This window comes from Manacus candei, unplaced genomic scaffold, assembly GCF_025592945.1.
Source record: "Manacus candei isolate 608988 ecotype Guabito, Panama unplaced genomic scaffold, ASM2559294v1 h1tg000067l, whole genome shotgun sequence".
Taxonomy (NCBI): Eukaryota; Metazoa; Chordata; class Aves; order Passeriformes; family Pipridae; genus Manacus; species Manacus candei.
The window spans coordinates 11,933,939-11,957,012 of NW_026138115.1; the positions used below are offsets into that span (position 1 = coordinate 11,933,939).

At 37.7% G+C, this 23,074-nt stretch overlaps 1 protein-coding gene and 1 long non-coding RNA gene across 13 annotated transcripts in view; one reads left to right on the forward strand and one right to left on the reverse strand.

Moving 5' to 3' along the window:
• MIPOL1 (mirror-image polydactyly 1) overlaps positions 1 to 23,074 on the reverse strand; it is a 203,100-nt gene that overhangs the window by 60,820 nt on the left and 119,206 nt on the right. For all 12 annotated transcript variants that reach the window (XM_051806544.1, XM_051806534.1, XM_051806539.1 and 9 more), the window contains one exon: positions 3,464 to 3,558. In XM_051806544.1, the coding sequence (XP_051662504.1) occupies positions 3,464 to 3,558 (95 nt within the window). The remainder of the gene's footprint in view (positions 1 to 3,463; positions 3,559 to 23,074) is intronic.
• Positions 19,164 to 22,246, forward strand: LOC127479509 (uncharacterized). The gene is made up of 3 exons (XR_007907590.1): positions 19,164 to 19,230; positions 21,062 to 21,144; positions 22,097 to 22,246. It is a non-coding gene; the product is annotated as an uncharacterized LOC127479509 (long non-coding RNA).

Consider the following 23,074-nt stretch of genomic DNA (forward strand, 5'->3'; position numbering starts at 1 on the left):
TTATTCCTGAGCAATGTTCACACAGAGTCAAGGCCTTTTTTGCTTCTCACACCACTCCACCAGGCTCGAAGTATGCAGGAAGTTGGGAAGGGACACAGCCAGGACAGCTGACCCTAACTGACCAAAGGGATATACCATACCATATGGTGTGATGCTCAGCACAGAAATTTAGGGGAAGGAGGAACCTGATTATAAAAATGGACAGATCACATAACTGAAAAATATGCAAATAAAATTTTGCGATGATGTTCAAACAACAGAGCTATATGAGAAAGAGGTAGTGGGATTAACAATCCCACATACTCCAAAACTGATTATTTGGATATAACCTTCTTTGGTCACTGAGGATCTATGATTTGCATTAATCCCTAGCATAAAGAGTAGTGTGTTGAAATAATTAGTAAGCTAGAAACTCTACGCTGTTCCTATTATGCAAATTTTTATTTCTGATATGTATTTTTGAGTTAGTATCCAGAAAGCACAAGTTTCCTTTTGAAACTTGACACAGAAGCAATACAATAAGAACAAACAGAAGCAGAAAACCTGCCAAACTTTATTCAGAGCCAATTTCTTCTCCTTTCTGTATCTGAACTAGATTCTTCCTCCTTTTCTCTTTCTTCCTTTTAACTTCTCTTTCCTTTTTAAAGAAGACTGAAATTGTTCTGGGATGTGCTTTCTTTCAGAAAGTCAAAACTCATAAGGAAATCAATGTTTCATCATTAATTCCACAAAAACTCATTTTAATTTTGGTTTGGGTCATTCAGGTTTTCCATGGAACTCCAGTTTCAGTTAGGATTCACTTTTCACGTCATCTGAAAAGCAGTATGGTTTACAACATAGACTTCTTTCAAAGTTGGAGAAAAAAAAATGAATGTTTTCAAACAGCAGCAGCTATCAGATCACAGAATTGTAGAATAATCAAGTTGGAAGTGACCACTGGCAGTCTCTAGGCCAATCAATCTTGCTCTCAAAGTGATATCAACAATGAGATCAGACCACGTTACTCATGATTTTATCATGTCAGGCATTGGAAATCTCCAAGAATAGAGATTGCAAAACCTCTCTGGCAATCTGTTCCAGTGATGGACGGCCCTCATGGCAAAAAAGTTTTCCCTTACAATCTGACTGAAACAATCTTGCTTCAGTTCAAGTCTGTTTTCTCTCACTGTTGTGATGGAGCACTGTCAAGAGCCTGTCCTTCTTGACAACCTCCGCATAGACTCTGTCAGGCTGCTGTTAGGTCTCCCTGGAGCCACCAGAGAAAGAAATATTCTTTCTTTCCCAGGTTGTACAAGAGCAGTACCCTCAGTCTCTCTTTACAGTGCAAATGTTACGGCTTCCTGATCACACTGGTAGTCCAAACTCGCACATGTGACATATATTCTTTTCTGTCTCATTTAGCATGTGTTCAAAGTACTGTCACCCTGTTGCATGACAGAGGCTGCAGATGTTCATGGAAAGCAGGGCAAACTGTAACCAAAATGTTAAGAAGTTCATAAGAATCTTCAAAATAATGCAATTAATTTTTAATCAAGGCAAAAGATAGGCATGAGACATCAAATGTTGCTGCTTATGCATTTACAGGAGTCCTTCCTGTTGCCTTTTACCTCCCTCACCAGGTTCAACCCTGGGTGGTCTTTGGCTTTTCAAGTCATGCCTCTGTATGACAGACAGTGTCTCCATACAGAGAGGTTGTGGAGTCTCCATCCTTGAAGATACTTAAAACCCGTCTGGATGTGATCCTGGGCAACCAGGTCTGGTTGGCCTTGCTTGAGCAGGGATTGGAGAAGATGACCTCTAGAGGTCCCTGCCAACCTCAATTAGTCACTCTATGGTTCCACTTCAGAATGCATTAGCCTCTAGAACAGCAAGGAAGGAGATAAAATCTTCCCCTTTAGATGTTATAACTTGTATAACTTAGCAGCAATACAATAGTTCTTGCCCCAGGGGATAATTAGGTGAGCATTTCCACACCTAATGGGTAGATTTTGCAAATGTCATCATCCAACCTACAGTGAAATTTCAACTGTTAAAAGAGCTATAAGCTAGTAACATGGTACACTCTAATGCTGATTCCTGTAAGTCATTATTTGAGATTTAAAACGTTTACATGAGTAAACTGAGTTGCTGCCTTACTATACTTGTTAAAGATTATATGTTCGTGCAAACTTAACAGGTTATGCCAAAAGTATAGCTCAGAAATCAATGAAAAATCTCCTACAATGTGCAGAGAAAAACACAAGCACATTCTTTTTTTTTCTGAAATATCAGTACAAAAATTGCATTTAAGTTTTTAAACTAGTCTACAAAATCCATTTAAGTGAGGAATAAGGGCACTATAATAAATTCTTTCTAGCTTGGTAAATCATACCATAATTTGTGCACACACTAAATGCTGACCAAATTCATTAAAAGCAATAATCACAAATTGCTTGGGGTTTCTATTCACTATTAACAGGCTTTAAATAAATGCCTATGAGATTTAGGAACAAAAGTTGTTTTTGAAACTTCCCTCCAAGGTTTTAATAAACTTAATGAGAAGGGGAAACTTGAAAAACCTCTAGAAACCCGAGTATTTTTCACTTGTGAATGCTGAAACACTGAAAACATACACAGTTCTGCTACTGCAAATGCTGTTTAGTCATAACTAACTAGTCCTCTTTATTTCCAATGAACATAGTATTCACACTACATTTATTATTTACCTCTGCAGCCCACATCCCTCATCACAGACATTCAGCCTTCAGATTCACAATTTTCTGCTGTGTTGATGCCAATTCTCCTGCCTTTAACCTGCTGGCAGCTCTGTATCCCCTCTCACACAGGAGGTCAGGATGAAATGAGAGCTGTAACCCAACATCACTCCATAAAACAACCTAACTCCTTCACTGGACCACACAGAGCTTTTCCTCAGGGACTAAAACCCACTGATCTATGCAAATGTTCAGTGCAGCCCAACTAAATTAATGAGAATGGGTATTTCTCTCATTCTACGTACTACTACAGACCATAAGGAATTAAAACACACATATATTGAGGCTGACGAAGAAAAAAGTCTTTTAGAATTACAGATTTTATTATTTCAAAATCTGTGCTGATTAAGTTAGGTATGTGCAGAGAGGGAAGAAACAAGCATTTATGTAAACTGGTTCTTTCGTCCATGTGTTTTAAGTGATCACATTGCTACAGCACAGCTTTTATAGAGATTCTTGTGTGAGAATCAACTATCAGCAACTTTTCCCTTCCCTTAGAAGAAACTAATACAAAATTCAGGCTATAAGAAAGGGACTTCAAAGAGATGGTTGGTGAGCAGTAAAGCAGAAATGCAGGCTTTGATTCATTGATGTATTCACATTTTTTGAACAAATACCTATTTGATAAGGCCATTTCCTCACTCAGTCAGACACAGTACAGAAAATTTCCCCTATGAGTCACTCATTCATATTAGAATCAATCATTTTACCTGTAATAAACACGCAATGTCTGTATTTCTTCTTCTAGTTTTTTGCACTGTTGAAGAGCAGCTTCTTTTTCTAGTTGCAAGGTTATCAATTCTGCCTGTGAAACAAAAAACAACTGATAAACAATTTATTGAATACCCATATTGCTTTGAAAACATAACAATCTGTGCATTCATTTCAGCCAGTTATATTGTTATGTGACATTGTGTCGTGGTTTAACCCCAGCCAGCAACCAAGTACCACTTAGCTGCTTGCTCACTTTCCCTTCTCCCTGCTGTGGCATGGTGAGGAGAATCAGGAAAGAGAATCAAACTCGTTGAAACAAAGTAAAAGATAATACTGATAATGGTACTAATACTAATAATTGTAATAGAAAGGAGAAGGACAGAGGGAGATAAATCCCAAGAAAGACAAGTGATGCACAATACAAATTGTTCACCACCTGCTAACCACTGTCATGCCGGTTCCTTCTCCCTTTCCTGGTAACTCCCCCATTTTATATATTGGCATGATGTTCTACACTACAGAATGTCCCTTTGGCCAGTTCAGTCAGTTGTCCTGACCATGCTCCCTCTCAGCTTTTTGTGTACCTCCTCACTGGCAGAGCATGAGACACTGAAAAGTCCTTGACAGGGTAAACACCAGTTAGCAACATCTAAAACATCAGTGTCTTATCAACATTATTCTCATACTGAATCCAAAACAGAGCACTGTACCAGCTACCAGGAAGAAATGAGCACTATCCCAGCTCTAAACAGGACACACTGCCTATTTAATTCTTATAAAAAATTCTTTCGTCTTCTAGCATTGGAATTCATTCTATTTTTTTTTCCATGTTTTGAATGGCTTCCCTCATGTATATAGTTAATTTTTAAATGGCTAAGGTTAGAGCTCTTCAGCTCAGCCAAGTGGTTATCAGTAAACCTATTTCATATTAATATATATGTGTTCCTATAGTGCAAAAATGTTAACCAACATATAGAGAGTGAAGCAAGGCACTCTGCCATATAGAGAGTGAAGCAAGGCACTTGGCTATGAACTACTGATGCACGACTCTTGGTCTGCACATGGTTCCCTGGCTGTTAAGTGCAGTTCCTATAGTGGGAGGCCCTGGCTGATGTTAGCAGCAGAAGAGCTGCTGGATATCCAGAACCCTGAGCAGTGGCAGGCGATGGGCCAACAGGGACTGCAGACACCAGCACCAACAGCACATGATGGGATCTGGGTGTATTCTCATCCAGGATCTGGTTTATTGTGGAGTGAGGGAATCCCTGAGCAATTTTTGTCATCTCCCATCTGTGAACCCTACCGGATGTTCCCCCTCCCATTGTTGATTCACACTGAACTGTGAAGGGCATGTGACTCATGACCATTACGGAAATTGCAGCATGTGGCTTGTAAGCCAGGAAGGTAGCCAGCCCTGACAGGCCTTACAGTTAAAGAGCAGGTAGGAGAAACACGTACTCAAGCATATTTAATATGGGTCTATAGCTTAATCACCAATTATTTTAAAATGTTCAGTTTCAATAGCACTGCAGGACTTCCTTGAGGGCCCAGGTACCATATAAATTATCTTTAAATCAGTGGATTTAAATAAGATTGGGCTTGCACAGCAATTCCTTGATACATGAGACTGACCATTGGGCTTGTTTTCAATGTTTTTAATGCATGGTGTAAGTTATTAATTGTACAAATTGTAAAGCCCTTAACCAAGAGCCATATGTGTGAGAAATGCCAACTGTGGATTCTGCCAACTCTTCAGGACAGCGTTGCGGAAAAGTTTCTTGGTAAATTAAAGACCTGTTACATGAGCTACAAATCCATGAAGGGAAATGCACATAATTCAGCCTCTAACTCTGCCAAACTCTCTGTGTAACCATGAATGACTCTGTCTGTGCCTCAAAATCTCTCTCCTAAAACAGGGCTCCCACTTGCTTCTGTTTCCTGTTTGTCTCAGACTGTAAGTCTTCAAGGCAGGTGTTTTATTGTTTACTGTCAACTCCCAGTCATCTATGGGCAATTTATTCTGCTGGTCGATTAATTATGTCCTGGACACATGGCTGATTCCTGGCAAATTTTATTGAACACTGCATTGCACAAATGCAGCTACACAGGCAGTCTCTGAACCATGAACCATGCTGCTCTGCGGGTCATATTGCAGCCAGGGTTTTGCATTGCCCGGGTACAGGACCCACTGCTGTAATTGCTCCTGTAACAGACATTCATAAAATTTTAACAGAAAGTTCCATAGAGAATAAAAACAAACTTTCTTACTATATGGGGGGGTTCTTTCAGCCTTAAAGGCAGAAAGTGTTAATGTTTAACCTCTGACTGACACTGGTTTTGAGCTTCTGATACTAAGAACAATGTACTGGATATTGGCAAGCCCTAGCTTCTGTCAGCAAGAGGTTAAAATCCTCTGCAGGTGAGCCTCTTGCCTGGTGCTGCTTGCTGCCTTGCAAGCAGAACTCACAGAACACAAGATGTTAGCCAAACCAAGCTATTTTCTGTAATTATACTGTTCTGTAGGTGAAACAACATTCTTAAAAATTGGAAAACACGCTTGAATCAAAGTAGGTGGTTTGTTCTAGAGGCCAATAATTAACATCCTTGCCAATTTTCACTGTACTGTGAAGTGTGATTGAAATGGTAGACTGGAAGGAAATGTTTGCAGCTGACACACCTACTCAAGGAGAGATTAACGGCTAGTCCCTTTGGAGAACTATCATAAAAAATACACCAATGTTCCACTTGCCTTTCAGGACAAAAGTCAGTAGCATTAGAGTCTGAAGACTCTTATTTATGTCAGTTTTTCTGCAGAGAAAACTGCACTGATTTGACTGGGTTTGCATCAGTAAAAATAACAGCAGAATCAGGTGATTTGGATTAAAAAAACCCACAAGAGCTACAAAAACCGAAGGGAAGAAAAATAGACATTTGTTAACTTCGCCAGTATTTGAGGCCAATCCAATCTTTCTCAAAGACAATTTGAACTTTGTATTAATATCTCCACATTTTATTAGTAACATCTCCCAGCTCTGCATCATCAAGCAATTTTGCTGATATGCAGCTGCTCTTCCCACCAAAGATTCTCAATGACAACATTAAATAAAACTGGTTCAGCACCAGTTGGTAAGAAATCGAAGAGAAATTCCACTAGTGAAATCCTTGGACCTTAACGCTTCTTCTTTCAAAGCTGTTTGCTGTTGCCTTCCTGTAACTAGTTCCTTATTGCCTTGGACTAATCCCTCATCTCCTTCATGGGTACATGACATTTTGCAGACAGACATGAACCAAAAGTGCCCATCCTTCCAAACAAGAGACTCTAGGTGAACCCAGTTAACAGCAAGCAGCATTTCCCATATTAAGCTTGTGCCTGCTTGTAAAATAACAATATACACATTCCCCACTGTAATTAATAATTTTCCATATGGCAAAACATTTAAGATTATGTGTCAGCTTATATAAAAAAAGTTTTCTTGTCTAAATAAGCAGTTATCATACCAAAGAAGAATTCTTGCATGATCTTACTTGGGTGAAAACTGTACTTCAATCCACTGTTGATGGATCCATGCTTTAAAAACATTTTCCTTCCAAATTTACTCTAAGGCCTCACAATAAAGACTAATTGGCCTACAGTTGTCAAAACTGTAGTTTTTTTTGTAGTTGTCAAAATTACATTTTTTTACCTTCTGAATATAGATGCTGCTTCTGCTAATTCCTGTCATATGACACTGTACAAAGACTCATAGGATTTCTTAAAGAACTTTACTATAATTCCTGAAATTTCAGGTACAAGCCCTTTCAGAACTGGGGATGGAAACCATTCTTTATCCTAATCTGAGCACAATAATCTGTTGAACAGCTATAATGTACTCCATTTGCATATCATATATTCACTTTCCTTAACCCTTGTCCTCATAGTTGGCACCATCATTGCCCAATGCTGAGAAAAAAAAAATAAAATCACACACTTTCAGACCTAATCTGGATTATCCTTGATCTCCATGTCATTCTCAGACCAGTGGCACATTTCCTCTTTCCTCATTCTCATTTCAGTCGTTATACTATTGTTTAATTTCCTTTCCAAAGGCAAATTTAGCTTAACCTCAGGCAATTTTCATTTGTCTCCATATCTCCTGTTTTCTAAGACATAACTTTCTTTCTTAATAAGTACCCTTCTTGTGGATGACTTATTCGTATTTTATTTGTATGGAGATTATAACTGACCCAATTAGAACTGATATCCTTTTCCACCCACCACATTTTCCCCTGGCTTGACTGAGATACCTGTTAATGTACAAGTTTTCCTTTACTCATAGTAGTTGCTACTACCATCTTACTTTCTACCGATACAGGATATTCCCATGGATTAGAAAAAGGCTGGGTGAGAAGTCTGGGGAGTCTAAAGTTCATTTCTACAATTTATGGACCCAGACATTTACCCTTGGTAAAGCTGTAACGGGAAATGGGGAAAAATGGCCATAAGATGTCTTTCTGCTCTTTTGGTCCTATGTTATCTGGAGTCTGAAATGGAATCCAGCCACAAAAAGACAACTGAGAATTGCTCCCATTTCTCCTGGGGCAGGAGAATGTTTCTGCTGATATTAGCAGGCTAGCTGGACAGTAAGAGGTCAGGTGTCTTCTCAGGGCAGCAGGAGACTCAGAGGGCAAACAAAGGTTTCTTTCATCCTGAATCAGAACGAACAAGCAAAAAAAAAACAAATCTGGAAAAAATGTTTTAAACAACTGAAGAAATATTTTTGTTCTACACTATTTTTAATATTTTTACATTTTGCACATCATCAGTAAGAGAAATACATACTGCGTGATAGAGCAGGTCATGTTGTGACACATTATGACATCCAACTTCTAACCATTCTGTTATTTTTACATTAGCAGCTGCTACTTAGTGCAGATTACAACAGCTCATCTTATTTTCTGTATCGAAGTGTCAACATATCAAACTGTTCCCCCAACAAGAGAAGTAGGTGACACTTTCATCTAGAAAAGAATATAAGCACTTGTCTCATTAATTAGAGGATCAGAGGTTTTTAAGGGTCTAGAAAAAGAGTCCAGCTAACACAGGGGGACTGAAAATGCCTAGCACTCTAATAACACACTAAGTGATCTCCTTTAAAAAAAAAAAAATCACAGTGCTAACGTGTCAAACCATTTCATTACAATACAAACAGGGGACACACTGACCTAGAAAATAAGACAAAATGTTTTAACTTACACTTAAGTATCAGCTGTCCTTTGACAATTTTAAAAATGAAAAGTTAAAATTAGAACTTACTATAATAGATGTTATAAAAATATTGACACATCATGAAATACATAATTAAGAATAATAAGTCCAAACTTAAAATGTAAAAATTAAATGTTGAATTTTTGAAGTTTGAAATGTAGGTTTCAATGTTCGTGAAATAAAACTTCTGGGACATAAACTTGGGAGTTGGAAAAGTTTGGAATACTGACTGAAATTACTAGAAATGCATGAAAAGTTGTTTCTCTACACACAATTTTTTAATGGAAATAGTTTTTACTAAATCTATCTTAACTAAATCAAGTTACTTAAGTAAATCAAGTTACTTAAGTAAATCAAGTAACTCTGTTACTAATCCCTGATGGATCTGCACTGCTATGGAGGATCAGTACAGCTAGAAAAAATACACTGAAGAATCAGTTGAGAGTTGTTTGTGTGTGTGAATTTCAGGGTAACAGTGGCAGTGGTGGGAACTCTAACAGCCTTTAAGTTACAGCCCTCCCCAACATACCACCACAACCACACCCGGGTTGACATTCCCTCTGGGCACAAAGGAAAGGGATCTCAACAGCAAACATGACCTTTATGAGTTTGCATCAGGATGAAACAATTAACCATAATAAGATTTTGCTCTACAATCTAATACTATTGTTGGTCAGAATAAATATCAGTTAATGAAACCTTTTTTTTTTTTAATAAAAAGTATTGTTTCACTGGAACAATAAGGCATTGTGAAGATACACTGGTTTAGATGGAAATATTTCTGAGGAATGTCAGACAGGATTTCTGACAGAACTCTTCCTCAGTCATGTGATTAGGTTCTGAATGCAGAAACCTAGTGTTGAGTCCCAGCCTCTTGCATTAAGTCACTCTGGACATCTGGTGGACTCCCACCAGCAAGAATACTTTCCTGCTCTAAAGTCATATGAACTACCCTTGTTTCTGGTGACTTCCATTGTCTGTGTTCTCTCTTCACAACTGGCAAAAATATTTTTTTTAATTAAATTGCTAAGTATGTGAAAAGCAGATCCAGATATAAGATGCATCATGGGAAAGAAGACTAACTGCAGTTCAGTCATCAAAATGTTTGAGGGTGCCAAACTTGGATCAGGGAGCTGAAATTGGGGTTTTCACGTAAATTATGTGAGTGCATCAACACTGGCATTTTAACCTGTATAGGTGCATAATTTTCAATTACTTTACAAAGGATGTCCTAATGTTTTCTCTTACTGTATTAAAAATTGTAACCCTGTAATCTTCCTTTTATCCCAAAATAGAATTGTCATTTTCATGAAGTGTTGTGCTTCATGTCTACCTAATGTCACCTTCCCCAACCCAGCTTTTATGTTATCCCCAATTTCATATATTAAGGAGTTTTTCAGAAGACTTGTAAAAGATACCACGATCTGACATCCAGTCCCTTATCTTCATCACAACAAACTCCCCAGTGAGAATATATTATCATACTATATGAACACTGCTTGCATGGTTGTTCATTTCTAATAGGTCCTCGTGTGACTGACATGACAGTAATAGGTCACAACAAATATTACACAGATTGTGCAATCAGAAAAAAAAACCCACCAAATAGCTTTTTGATGCCCTGACAAAGAAAATGAAAGGATACAATAGCATTTTTGCCCAGACTAGGTACATATCTGGTTAATTTTATTACTATAAGAGCAAACAATAACAATTAATAATTGAGCCATTATGCCTGATATGTGAATACCTCATTCTTGTAGTACATGGTCACACCATACTGGGAAGTTCACTGTACCACCTGTATTTAACAAGCAGTTCACTCTTTTTTGGGCACATCGTTAGATGTGCCCAAATGAGCACATATTACAGGCAGATTAGCGCAGAGAAGTTGTGGATGCCTCATCCCTGGAGGTGTTCAAGGTCAGGCTGGATGAAGCTCTGAGCAACCTGGTCTAGTGGCAGGGGGGTTGGAACTAGATGATCTTTAAGGTCCCTTCCAACCTATGATTCATTCCATTCTCACATTATGCAAGAAAGTGTCTGTATGAAATGCTCATGATACTTTAAAGTGAGAATTAAGAATTTGCTCATCTAATCTTAGATATGATGTTGAGACCAAGTTTCTTCATCATCTGCAGTATTATTCTGTAACATCCTATACTTCCAAGCAGTATATGGTATACTGAAATTGCAGGAAAGATTAGCTATTCAAAGAACAATCCAAGGCATGTGATGAGAGTGTGAGACTCATATATGGAACTATTTTATTGTATAGAATGATTTAGAGAGTAAGGATAATTAACTTGGAATTCTGCCCCTGTTGACGCAAAACTGTAATTGACCTCCCAGGGTCAAGATTCCATTTATGGTTTCCATTTGTTTGCATACATAGCTAAAAACCCCAGAGATGCCATCATACACACCTACTACGTGCATACGAATAACTACCTAATGATACTGCAAATCTTATTTCACGTAAGGTACAACCTTAGTGACAACAAAAGACCCCTGAAAACTTTCAAGGATGACAGCTCCAAAATACACACTCATAGCTGGAGTGGGCTTTGCACATAAATAATGCCATGTGCAGAGATGCTGACCTTTTAGTAGGAGGGATTCTGTTAAGAACACAAGCCAGGGTGCTTTAAAAGAGCAAGTAGTTAGGTTTTCATATACAAATAGGTATATCTGTATACTTGGTCTTACTACTAAACCATGATACATTCTATGAAAATAAAATCAAAAGAAAACAATCAAGAAGACTTTGTTTTAACAGAGAAACAAAAAGCCATTCACAACAGTTATTTTTGCATAGTAGCCATGCCTTTACAATCTATATGAAAATAACACACGTAAATTAATTTCTTTACTTCTCAGATTAAAGACTGTTTGCAGCTGTGGACTTATGGGAAAGGAAAATTTTTTCATTTTCTGTAATTCAGGTTTGGCCTTGATGACATTTGTTTCTGATCTAAAAATCAGTTGATAAAATGCAATTTCAAATAAATAATGGAAAAACATCAGCAGTACAGAGAAACTTATCTTATTTGAACAGAAAATAAAGCACATTGTTTTGGGCATAGTGTAACCATGTCCCCCTTCATAGCTGCATAGGTAACTGGACTAGAAAACAGATATAGCCCTTCTAAGGCGTATCAGATTATCAAATATAAGCTTAAAACAAATGATAAAAAAAGTCTCTGATTTACTTTAATAACAGGTATGTTTCCCTCAACTCTGAGTGACCTGACTTGCTTCACACCATGAAAATGATTGCACTATACAAGAAAATTTACTGGCAATCTTCTTAAGGGAAATCAAGAAGGAAACGACTGTGTAGGCTTGAGTGAGCTGAAGAAGCTTCCAGGTGGTATCTGAGCCCTACTGACAGGTTACTCTGGGAAAGCTTCAAACGTCAGCACCCACGATAAACCCATTGTCCACAAAAATTACTTTGGCCACTTATGATTTCAAGTCAGTATCTGTCACAAACAGCAAATCATCAGCACAGGATCATCAGCACAGTGTTGTAATGTTGTCTCAGAAGCTCTGTGGTAACAAAGACCCTATTCAATAAAAACAACCTTCCTCTTAGTCCCAAAAGTGTCCTATCCAGTTCGGGCCGGAACTGAACTGGCAGAAGAACAGAAGAAAGTTCGTGTTACAGCCAGACATGTTTTATCTGTGCCAGATACTGTGTGTGCTCTCAGGGCTCTCTGTTTGGCACAATTTTGAGGGTCCACTAACAGATCCCAAACTGATCACAGCACCCACCTCTCTGTTGCTAAAACGAACTGACCAGAAACCATGCTCTGACTCTGAGATCTACTGGCATGATCTGCCTTGTGTCAAAGAAAAGTCAAAAGTTCTCTTCTATTCACCCCTAGAAGGAAGGGCTGCTAACACCAACTGTCAAAGAGGAATAGGCCCTAGTACACAGTATGATTCAAAAGCGCTGTTTGGGAGACTGGGTTAAAACCATGCCAGGAAGCTTTCTAAAAAGAATGCATAGGTGTGCAACCTATACCCTGAACCTATTTTACTTACTAGTGTAGGTACAGGTAACTGGTCTTGTCAACTAGTAAAGGCTTAATAAACTTGATCAAGATTGATAAAACTGACTTTCTATCACTCCCAGTGATAGGCTGGTCAGGGCACTCTTAACTGTTCAAGAGGTGTCATCCAGAGCTCCATTCCAAGAATGCAGCAGTAATTCTTCCTCAGGTAAATCTTTCTAACTTTTCTTCATCACTCAACCTCTACTGCAGACTCCTCCTTATAGTAAAGTCCTTGGCTTTGACCAGCCATTGAAGATGCCCTTTCATTGCTGTTTAGACTTGGTTGCCCTTGTCACCCCTGATTTCAGCTTGACACCAGTCCAACTGAAACAATCCAATTGAGACACTGCAATATTTCAAAGGCTCTTTCCATTAGAAAATATGGACACTGAATTCATTCATGCTTCATAAAAGGGGCAAAAAAAAGCATTCAAGACAGTAACTTGAGGAAAAAAGGAGTTAACAATTCATGCTTCAAGGCTTAAAACAGATGCTAAGCGATAATACTCTCCAAATTATAACCTTTCACGAAAAGTGACAGAATGACTGCTACCTCTTGACAGACAGTACTACTGCAGAAGGCAGCAGTATCTAATCCTACTATCAGAATTAAACTAAAAATCTTTCATAAAAGCCATGAGTCTGTAGAAGATTATAAAAATTAACTGGCCCAATTATTTCAGTGGGACTGCTTCAGATCATTACTTTTCCAGGATCTGGAAGGAAGCGCAGGGAAGAGATTGAGAGGTACTATTTATTACTTCACCTTGTGGTCTTCACTTTATGGAAGATAGATTACTAGCAGATATACGTACATATGTGATATTTTTGTACACAAAGAAACACAGAACCAAAGTGCCGAGTTCAAAAGCGATTGATACATTTAAGAAAAGAAAAAACAACTATTGAATAAATGTATGTTATCAGGAAAATTATGAATAAGAAAGAATCCATGATTATATGCCCCACCGTGACATGTCCAGACCCTAACTACCAAGACATTCACCAACTTTGAATCTGGCAAGCCTGTTAGTACTTCTCATTTGATATCTGAAATTCTCATCAGACAATGTAGCAAGACAATTTTGGTTCTCTGTCCACTTGGATTAATGTTGTGCCTAGCACTTTTGGGAAAAAGATGGAGCTGCATGCCTGCTCCTAAGGCTGGCTGCAGGCTTCATGACCTTGAGCCACTTGTGTAACTGGAGTGACTGTGAATTTCTGAGACACTGTGAACAACCTACCATCATGTCTCCTGTGATGCGAGGATCCTGAGCAGATAGTTTAAAACAGTTTTAATCTCAATTTTGCAATGCTAGATGTGTAAAACGGTTCATTCATAGTGAGTTTGAATAGCTGAATTTGAACAGAACAACTCCCTGTATCTTTCTCCACAATCTTACTGCAATGTTTTCCACCCAAGTAGAACTCAGAGTAAGGATTTAAAATTAAAGTAAGAAAAACAAATACAGATGTTCATGAGAACATACATTTAAGTCTTTATAGGAACCATCTGTCTGATAGAGGGCACCTTTCTGTTGAATCACTAGGGGATGGATGCATCCATGGATTATTATGGATGCTATACTGTAGGATGAGATCTGTTGATACAGGTGAGTTGCCTTCACTCAGAAATCAAAGATATGGTCTGATACTGAAGTTTCTGGTCCTTTCTGCTAAAAATCTATTTACTAAATTTTTTTATGAGGTAATCATATTACCCTCTGCTGCACATATTGTTCAATTTGATTCTATTAGAAACTTGCACTGGGTAAAAGCATTCTTTCCAGTTCCTATCTATGTTTTGGTGTTTATTTGCCTAAATTTCTGTTGCAACTCACTCAGACTCAACTCCATTTCAACTGGGAAAAAAAGCTAATTCCTGCATATCTGATAATTCTTGTAGTCTCAAGAGGAAGGGAAGTGAATGAGAACAGTGATACGTTACCCATGGTCCTTTTCTTAGAAATCATAACTAGTGAAATGAAATAACATAATCCAATGAAAAGATAAACATTTTTGCCAACTATCAAATGCCCCAGCAATTTTCCACAGTGTAATCTAATACAAAAGCTGTATTTCTTTCTTCTTACCTGTGCAAGACAAAAGAAACCATCTTGATCACCAAAGATTGTTATGTACGAAAAATCTTCCTGATAAACCCAGAAAGCAAACACTTCTCTATGTCCCTATCTTACAGTTAGAATTTTAGCCAATGCTTTTGTTATTATTTGTTCAAAGCATATCTTCTACTTTTTTCACTGCACCTATTACACATTTCTCCATTTGAACACCTGTTGAACTAAACTTGTCTTGTCAGGATATTTTAATTATGCAATCTGTATTCTGTCAATGGCAAGTACTTGGACAGAATTTCTTACACTTTTCAACACATCCAGCAGATAATTAAGAACTCAGTGTACAGAAATATTTGCCAACTGAAATGTTAGTAAGACAAGTTCAATTAAGTGATCTTGACCAACTTTTAGAAAAGAATCACAATTTTCATCATCAGTTTATCACTTCAAAATACCACTTTAAATGCTATTTCTTAGAAATTTTTATTGACTCATTCATTCACACAGTCTGTAATACATGCCTGACTTGCACAATACTTCAGCCAATAGTTCCATTAATGCTTGAATACTTTCTTTTCATGGGTAACACAATGAATGCCAAATTTGTCTCCAGCTTTTAAGAAAATTTGGTTTTGCAGGGAAAATCCTGATCCATTGAAGCCAACAGAAGTTCACTGTTGACTTCAATGGGATTAACATTTCCCTGTATTTGTATACATGCATTCCCTCTATTTAGTGACGAGTATTCCAATTACATGTGTGCTATACCCAAGGATAAGTCTAAGAGAAATGTCTTTGAATTTGTGTTTGTTGACTGATACTATAAATGTAGATATTTAGACAAGCATTGTGCAGAACCCTCTCCAATTCTGTAATGATAAAATGGTGAGATATTTGTGCAGGGCATTTACTTTTAAACTGACCAACATATGGGGGTTTCATCAGAGGGAAGGAAAAAAAAAAAAGTCTGTGCAACAAATTTTGCAAAGCATCTGAAGAATATTAAGAAAATTCTTCAAATAACCACCAGTTTTAGAATAATGACACTTTTTGGGGGAAGGGGTGCAGGGCTATTAAACTCATACACAAACAGGGAAACCCATCCCTTTCTTTCGAAGGCTGCTGGATTGGCAGCCCTATTGCGTAAGCATACTGCTGTGGATTGTAGCTGTTGTATGAAACTCCACAAAATGCTTTTGATCCATTTTATCTTGCAACTTAGCAAAGAAATGTTGCAATAAGAAACACCAACAAAGATCTGAAAAACTTAAGCTCTGGATTACCATATTGTGTTGTCCTGCCATTCAATGTGTCAGACAAAGGCAGTGGTGTTCAAAGTAGAAAAAGAAAAAAGAAACTGGTCACAGAAAGTGCAGAGAACAGAGTAAATAATATTCCTCCACATCCCTACTCTTTCATAGATTTGTTGTTAAAAGAGTTGCAGCAATTAGGCTTTTGTTAATTACCAGCTGCTGAAACAGATGTGTTGACTATCCTTATTAGCCAACAGCTGGGACAGGAGAACAATTGCTGCTCTCTAAAATCAACAGCCAGCTGCTTTGCGGTAATTATCTCCTATGGATAATACAGGTGATAAAGGCAGCAGTTATGAGTTTCAATAACCAAGGTACTGTTATTGAATATCACTGGAATTTATGGTTGATTTTAGAAAATGAGTAGAACAGTAAGTTGCTACGTCTCCTTCCTATCTGCGTTGTGTCAAGGTCATGCAATATGCAAATAATAAGGGAAACACAACTAGAAAAAAACACCCCACAACTTTTATAATTTTTTTTTTAATCCTCTTTATTTTTTATGTCTTGCTGATCTTTAAGAAATGCTTTCTCTTTCAGGTGACTATGATTAGTTGTCATTCATCATTCACTCGGTTTCCAATATGCTTCTCCTTGTATTCAATTTTACCATAAATATTTTGGAATGTGCAGATGGCTATTCCTACCTGTTGGGAAATTTTATTATACAATATATAATAAAGAAATTATTAAAGAGGGGGACCATCCCTCTAGAGAGTTAGATTAGTCTCAGGTGCGTAATGAATTCTTAAGGAAATTCACTTTACTACTTGGAATTAAGTTTCTCTACTGCTAAAATGGGGGAACTATGTTTATCTTGATCAATCACTTTATGATTGATGACTTTAACATACTATTTAAAAGCAAAGTAATGCTTGCATAATACATAACTGTAACAGTAAAAACCCCCCACATGCTTTTCTAGTATTGATATACATCACAGGTTATAAAATGAGTAGTTCTTTTAAGAAGCACAGGCATGGGATTCACAAGCGTAAGACCTAGTATCTAAATGGATATAATATCTAAATGGAATATACCAACATAGGTAGTATGACAGTTTGTACTTACTTTTGCTCCTGCTTTGATTTATATTTTCTCATCTCCATACCCTACTAAATGCATTAAAAAAAGCAAAGCAGAGATTTTAAACCATTTCTATTAGCTGCTCAGTTCATCTCAAGCCAACAAAAGACATGTCTACAAGAATATACAATCATGTCTATTCACTAATTAGTCTGCACTTAAAGACACTACCTTACTGAAAGCAAGGATTAAGGCTGGTTGAATACTTTCCCTTTCATAGACCTCCCTTATGTCTCTGTTGGGTCATCATAAGCAGCTTGTTCTCTGAGCTTTAAGTAAGGAAGCTTGACAATCAGTTCTGGGCTCATCTGTAGGCACTGGGGCAATTAAGAGGAGCTACCAACATTCTAAGGGACATGTGAAGAAATCAACTAGCCAAAAAGTTTCAATAACAGGGCTGGGTAAAAATATACATGGTAACTATGTTTTAAGAAAGATATACTGCAGGATGCATTACTTTTTGTTTTGAAATAAAGCAAAACAATGTACTTCTCTGTTTCCACTTCAGACTCAAAAGAAAAAAACACGTCATTATAGAAAGAATATTGACATGGATCCTTGTACACACATCCTTCTATCTATTAACAGGAATCCACTACACACTATGAAAGAAACAGAGTACTTGAGCCTACTTCGCAGTTTTCTACTTTTGGAAGAACGCTAGAAATGATGAGAAAACGAAAAGAGAAGGAATGGCTTTAAGCAACAGCTTTTCATTTGCTTTTCATTCTCTCCTTATTTCTCCAGCTGCTTCTCTCTACCCTTGCAGTGCTTTCAGGCCATTACAGTGGGTTTATCCCCAGAAGGCAAAACTTGGCTCTTTGCCTTTTGTTTGTCATCCATGAATGAGTCAGCGGGGGTGGGGGGTGGAGGGGTGGGATTGGGGACAGGGGGAAAGTGGTTTAGTTTTGGTCTCACTCTGCTTTAGCCTACCAATGCAAAGTTAACATTTAGACTGTGCCAGTGAGGAGCAATGGACCGTACAGGGCTATTCTGCCTTAGGGAGAGATCTGAAGAAAGGTTTCTATCCAACGTAGAAAGATACTAACTAAATCTAGGATAGAATTGGGAAATTTTCAGAGCTGGTGTTCTGCATGGATTTCCATAGCAGAAACTATCCCAAAGCAAGCAGGAACTTGAAGTCTTGAAGAAGAAAACAATGGTAAATATTGTTTCACCTTGGCCAAGACATACTGTAGGAAAATTTCAAACTGCATGTATGCAGCAAGAGCCTCTGCTGCCCAAATCCTGCAGTTGGCATGGCCAGTTCAGGCCTGTGAACTGGTCACAACTGGAAGTGTATCTCTGCAGCATTAACCACCAGTCTATAAGAGCAGAAAAGCATGCGAGGGCGTGTACTGCGTGGCCACTGGCATGCTGACAGGCAGCTGAAAGCACCTGGACTTTGGTCCCATGTCTTGCAACAGTCACAGCCTGGTAACACATAGCTTTGATAGACTCACCACTTAAATGGAGTAACACCTCCAAGCTGAAAAACAGACCTAAGAAGATCTGAATTAACAAATGAATCAAACACATTCTGTCTGCTGAGCTCCTTGTGAACCTCCTCTGCACCAGGGCCACAGCAAATCTGTTCCACTGAACTTAATCCAATATATATCAATGTCTTGGTACCTACCTTGCTGACAAGACCTACCATACACAAACTGGAGCCAAAGCACAATGCGTTTCCCTTTGTAATTTTTTCAAATAAAACATTTAGGGACAGCACAGGCCAGTTGCCCAAGAATGTAAAGTTGAAGACTGCTGTCCAAAACAAAACTTTTCTATTATCTCATAATATCTTTGTAAATGTGACAATCAAGCCCTCGAGAAAATTCACCTGGCAACAGCTGCATTGAAACAAAGTTACTGCAGTAACAAGTAACGTCACAGTGTTAATAATTGACATGGAAAGAATGAAAAGGTGAGCAAGGGATAAAGAGGACAAAGGAAAGATTTCAGTATAAACTTCTGCTGGTAAGTAATCAATCAAAATTAAGATTGAAAGAGTTGGTATGAATGTTATATTGAAAACTGAAGCGAGTCTGATATCTTGAACTGCTGAATGGGGCTTGTAAAACTCCATTTTCTGCAGCCTGATTTGCAAAATTTGACAAACAAATCCCCTGCTGATTTGAATCTACTTTCATTCAATTCCCCCCAGAAACTAAAGCAAACGCAGGAACAGTGGCTTCTCATGTTTGCTGTATGCAGGAAAAGAGTCATGCAATTCCTGGTTCTGCAGGTTAAGGCACGAATTAGAAACGCAGTGGTAATGAATGAGTTTCCTGATTTACATAATCCAACAAAAGACCACTCCCCTCGGAGGGAGGAACTGCATCCTCGAGACACTGTTTAGAAGAAACTGTTTCAGATGACTAAATTATCAACAGCCTTGAGTGAAAATGGACTGCTATCTTAATATCCACCGCTACTACTTCTAGAGGTCAAAGCAGCAGGAAAAAGTGTTGAGACTACAAGCTAAATATTAAGAAATCAAGACTTTTTCCCTCAAATCCCATTTTTTTCTGTATTCCATAATGAAGTCCATAATGACCAAATTTGGATTTTTATATTGAAGCCTACAAACTATCACTGTTTCATTTATACCAATATTGCTTTGCTCTTTGGCCCAGAATCCTGCAGCTGGTAAAATTTGTTTTCTACGTAAGATATACCCTAAGTTTAATTGAAGTATCAGAGTTAACAAAATAAATAGCTCATTACTAAAATCATATAGTTCAAAAGAGTGGACTCACAAAATTAAGGAATTTTCAAGTTCAGACCCAAAAGATACTGTTTTTCAGTGAAGCTGATAGACAGTCTCAGTTCATGATCTATAAAGATACACTGAAGTCCCACCATTTCTCAAAGATAGAAATCCAGTTGTGCTGCACTTCTTGAGGGAAAAGAAAGTGCTGATTCATACCAACTCTTAGGGACATATCAGCAGTTGCTGAATGAAGATGCCATCAATAGGACATGTTTGTTTGTTTGTTTTAAAATATCAAATAAAATCTCTAGAAAAGAGTTAGTGATAATTTATAAAATGTAAACAATTAACAATGAGCTGCAACTGTCAAAATTATGTCATAGGAATATTTGCAGTTCACTGGACTTAAATACTCAGAATTCAAAGCTGTTTCCACCGATGCCAAACATAAGTTGTCACAGTAAGGTCAGAAGGGGTGAGAGGTTTCTTTCTGGTCTAGTCACTAATAAGTTGTTACTGCTGGCAAGAATTAATAAACTTCTTATTTCCTACAAAGATTAATTAATTTTTCAGGCTTCAAGAAAATGATACTTCTACAGTCAAAGAAGCATTATTTAATACTCAGACTGTCTGCTGAGGCCTCACAGTGTGACACAAATTTAAAATACAACGTATTATAAAACTTAGCTTCCTTTTTATTTTACTGCACTGTGGTATTCTGAAAAATTCTGAGAACTTTATCCAGCATCTAGGTGGTACATAGCCTTCCACAAAATGTCTCATTTTTAACATCAACTAGACTGCAGGTAGAATGCCAGTTTCTCTGAAAACAAGTCCTTTTATACAAAACAAAATTCATCTCTCTCTTAGATAAACTGCTAGGTCAGAGTCTGTAATCAACAATGGCTTTTCAACTCTAGGTAACTACCCCTATGACAGAGTTACGAGCTAACCTCTTTGCTTGTCCTACTGTCTTCAAAAATCTTTATTTTAAAGGATTTTTTTGTAACCCTCATATTATATTTTAGAGAACTATGGTAAGGAGTGTTTGCTTTCTAGAAGCTATAAATATCATCATCATTTTTGTAATTATAGCATTTAGGTTGAAATACTTGTTGCTACAAACACTGACGCTAACTGCTGGTATCTACAATAAACTCCACAGTAAAAAGCCCACAGTAAGTAAATACTGATTGACAAATTCAAAGTATATTTGATAATGAAAGTATCTTGCTATTTCATTATTATTCCACTGAACCAAATTATTACAGTAACAAAATAGAACTTTCCAAAAGTTTGTAAAAAATACAATAATTTACACTAGCCATTCATAAGCTTTCCTTCAGTATAATTTCACAGTTATTATGCCACAGGAAGAAAGTGACACTTCAAAGGAACAAAGATTAAATCAAGAATATTGATTAGAAAAATTTATGCTGACATGCATTTTAGGAATTTAATTTTATGAAGAACATTTTGTTAAGAAGGTAAGTAATGGCTTAATACTTTTACTGACTAGAAATGGAAGGACAACGCCAGGGAATCTGCCTCAAGTTAGCCTAATCTCCTAAGCATGTATCTAAAAAAGTAGATAACATTAGCAACTGATTGACGAAAAAAAGGAACATATCCCTTGATTTCCAGGGAACATCTTCACCTTCTTTCATTATAAAGAATAAAGAACAGAAGTCATATAATCTCTCACTCTCAATGCCTTACCAAGCTTCTAACAGAAGCCCATTCCATACCCACACCTTGAGCAGTTCTTGGCTCGTTCGAAGTGGAAGGAACCGTTCTTCACCAAATCAACTCCCTATCACTGCCATACGTAGAACATACTGTTATAGAGATGATCTGGGACCCTGATCCAAAATTCAGTAGCTCAGTTCAAATGCAATGTTAACACATCTGAGGCTTGATTTAGGATTTATTTTGAAGTATTGTAAGTAGAGGAGACACATAGTATTATGTACAGCTAGATCTTAATACTGTATATATATATGGGTGTATAAGGCCACACACACCTAGACACATCTGTAAGTGTACCTTTCAACACAGACCTATGTATATAATTATACACACAAATACTACACACAGTGAAATCACACCATTTATCTCCCCTACCTTCAGCCACCTCAAGTTTAAGTGAACCAGGCACTTCCAAAGAACATTTCACCTATCTTCTGCATTTATCTTCAGAGAAGACAAACTACCTTTTGGTGATATATCTTCCTCTTTGTATTGACTACAAGTGGAGCCCTGACAAGTGGCAGCTAAATCTGGCTAAGTGAACCCCTTCCTTGGCAGGACATTAATAAGGTCATGAAGACAAGTACAGAAATATTAAGAAATGCCAGATGTAAGGTTACCAGAGCATACACATCATGATGCTACTTTTAACTGCATTATCAGGTTTTTCCAGATACCTTTCCAATTGTTGCATGGAGTGGACCTATACCTGGCCATGAATCATCCCTGCCCAGTGAAAGAGTTGTTGGATGTCTATTCCCGTTTTTTTTGTTGCAGCCATTGGAATGGGACTGCAGTAAGACAGCAAATATGCTTCTTTAATGATATTTAATGTAGCTGAATGCTGCTCAGCTGTCATGGAATGTATCTGTCCTTTGGCCACAGCACTCAGCATGAATTAACTGAAAGTTTTCAGAGGGATTGATAGTATGTTACCCATTTTCTGACTGTGCAAGATAAATCCCTTGTGTCTAATCTGCCAAAGCACCCTGCACTCAGAGCTGCAACTGGAGTCAATGGGAGACAGAACATAAACGCTATATAATGCCTTCACAGTAGACCTTAGATGAAATTACCCAAGGCTTCAACCACACTGAAAACAATTAAGAGGAAAATTAAAATATTAGTGGCTATCCACAGTTATCACAAGTGAGAAAGTTTATTTCCAGCATTTTCTGCCTGTCATCTGTGACTGAAAAAACAGGCTGATTTCAATCCGTGAAACAGCACATCAGTGAAAGAAGGGACTGTATGAACAGGACAGCCTACACCACACAAGTAGGAGGCTAATCTTCTCAGTTGGAAACTAGCTGGAGCAGCCAGGATATTAAATCAGCAACACAAGGGGAGATTATTTGG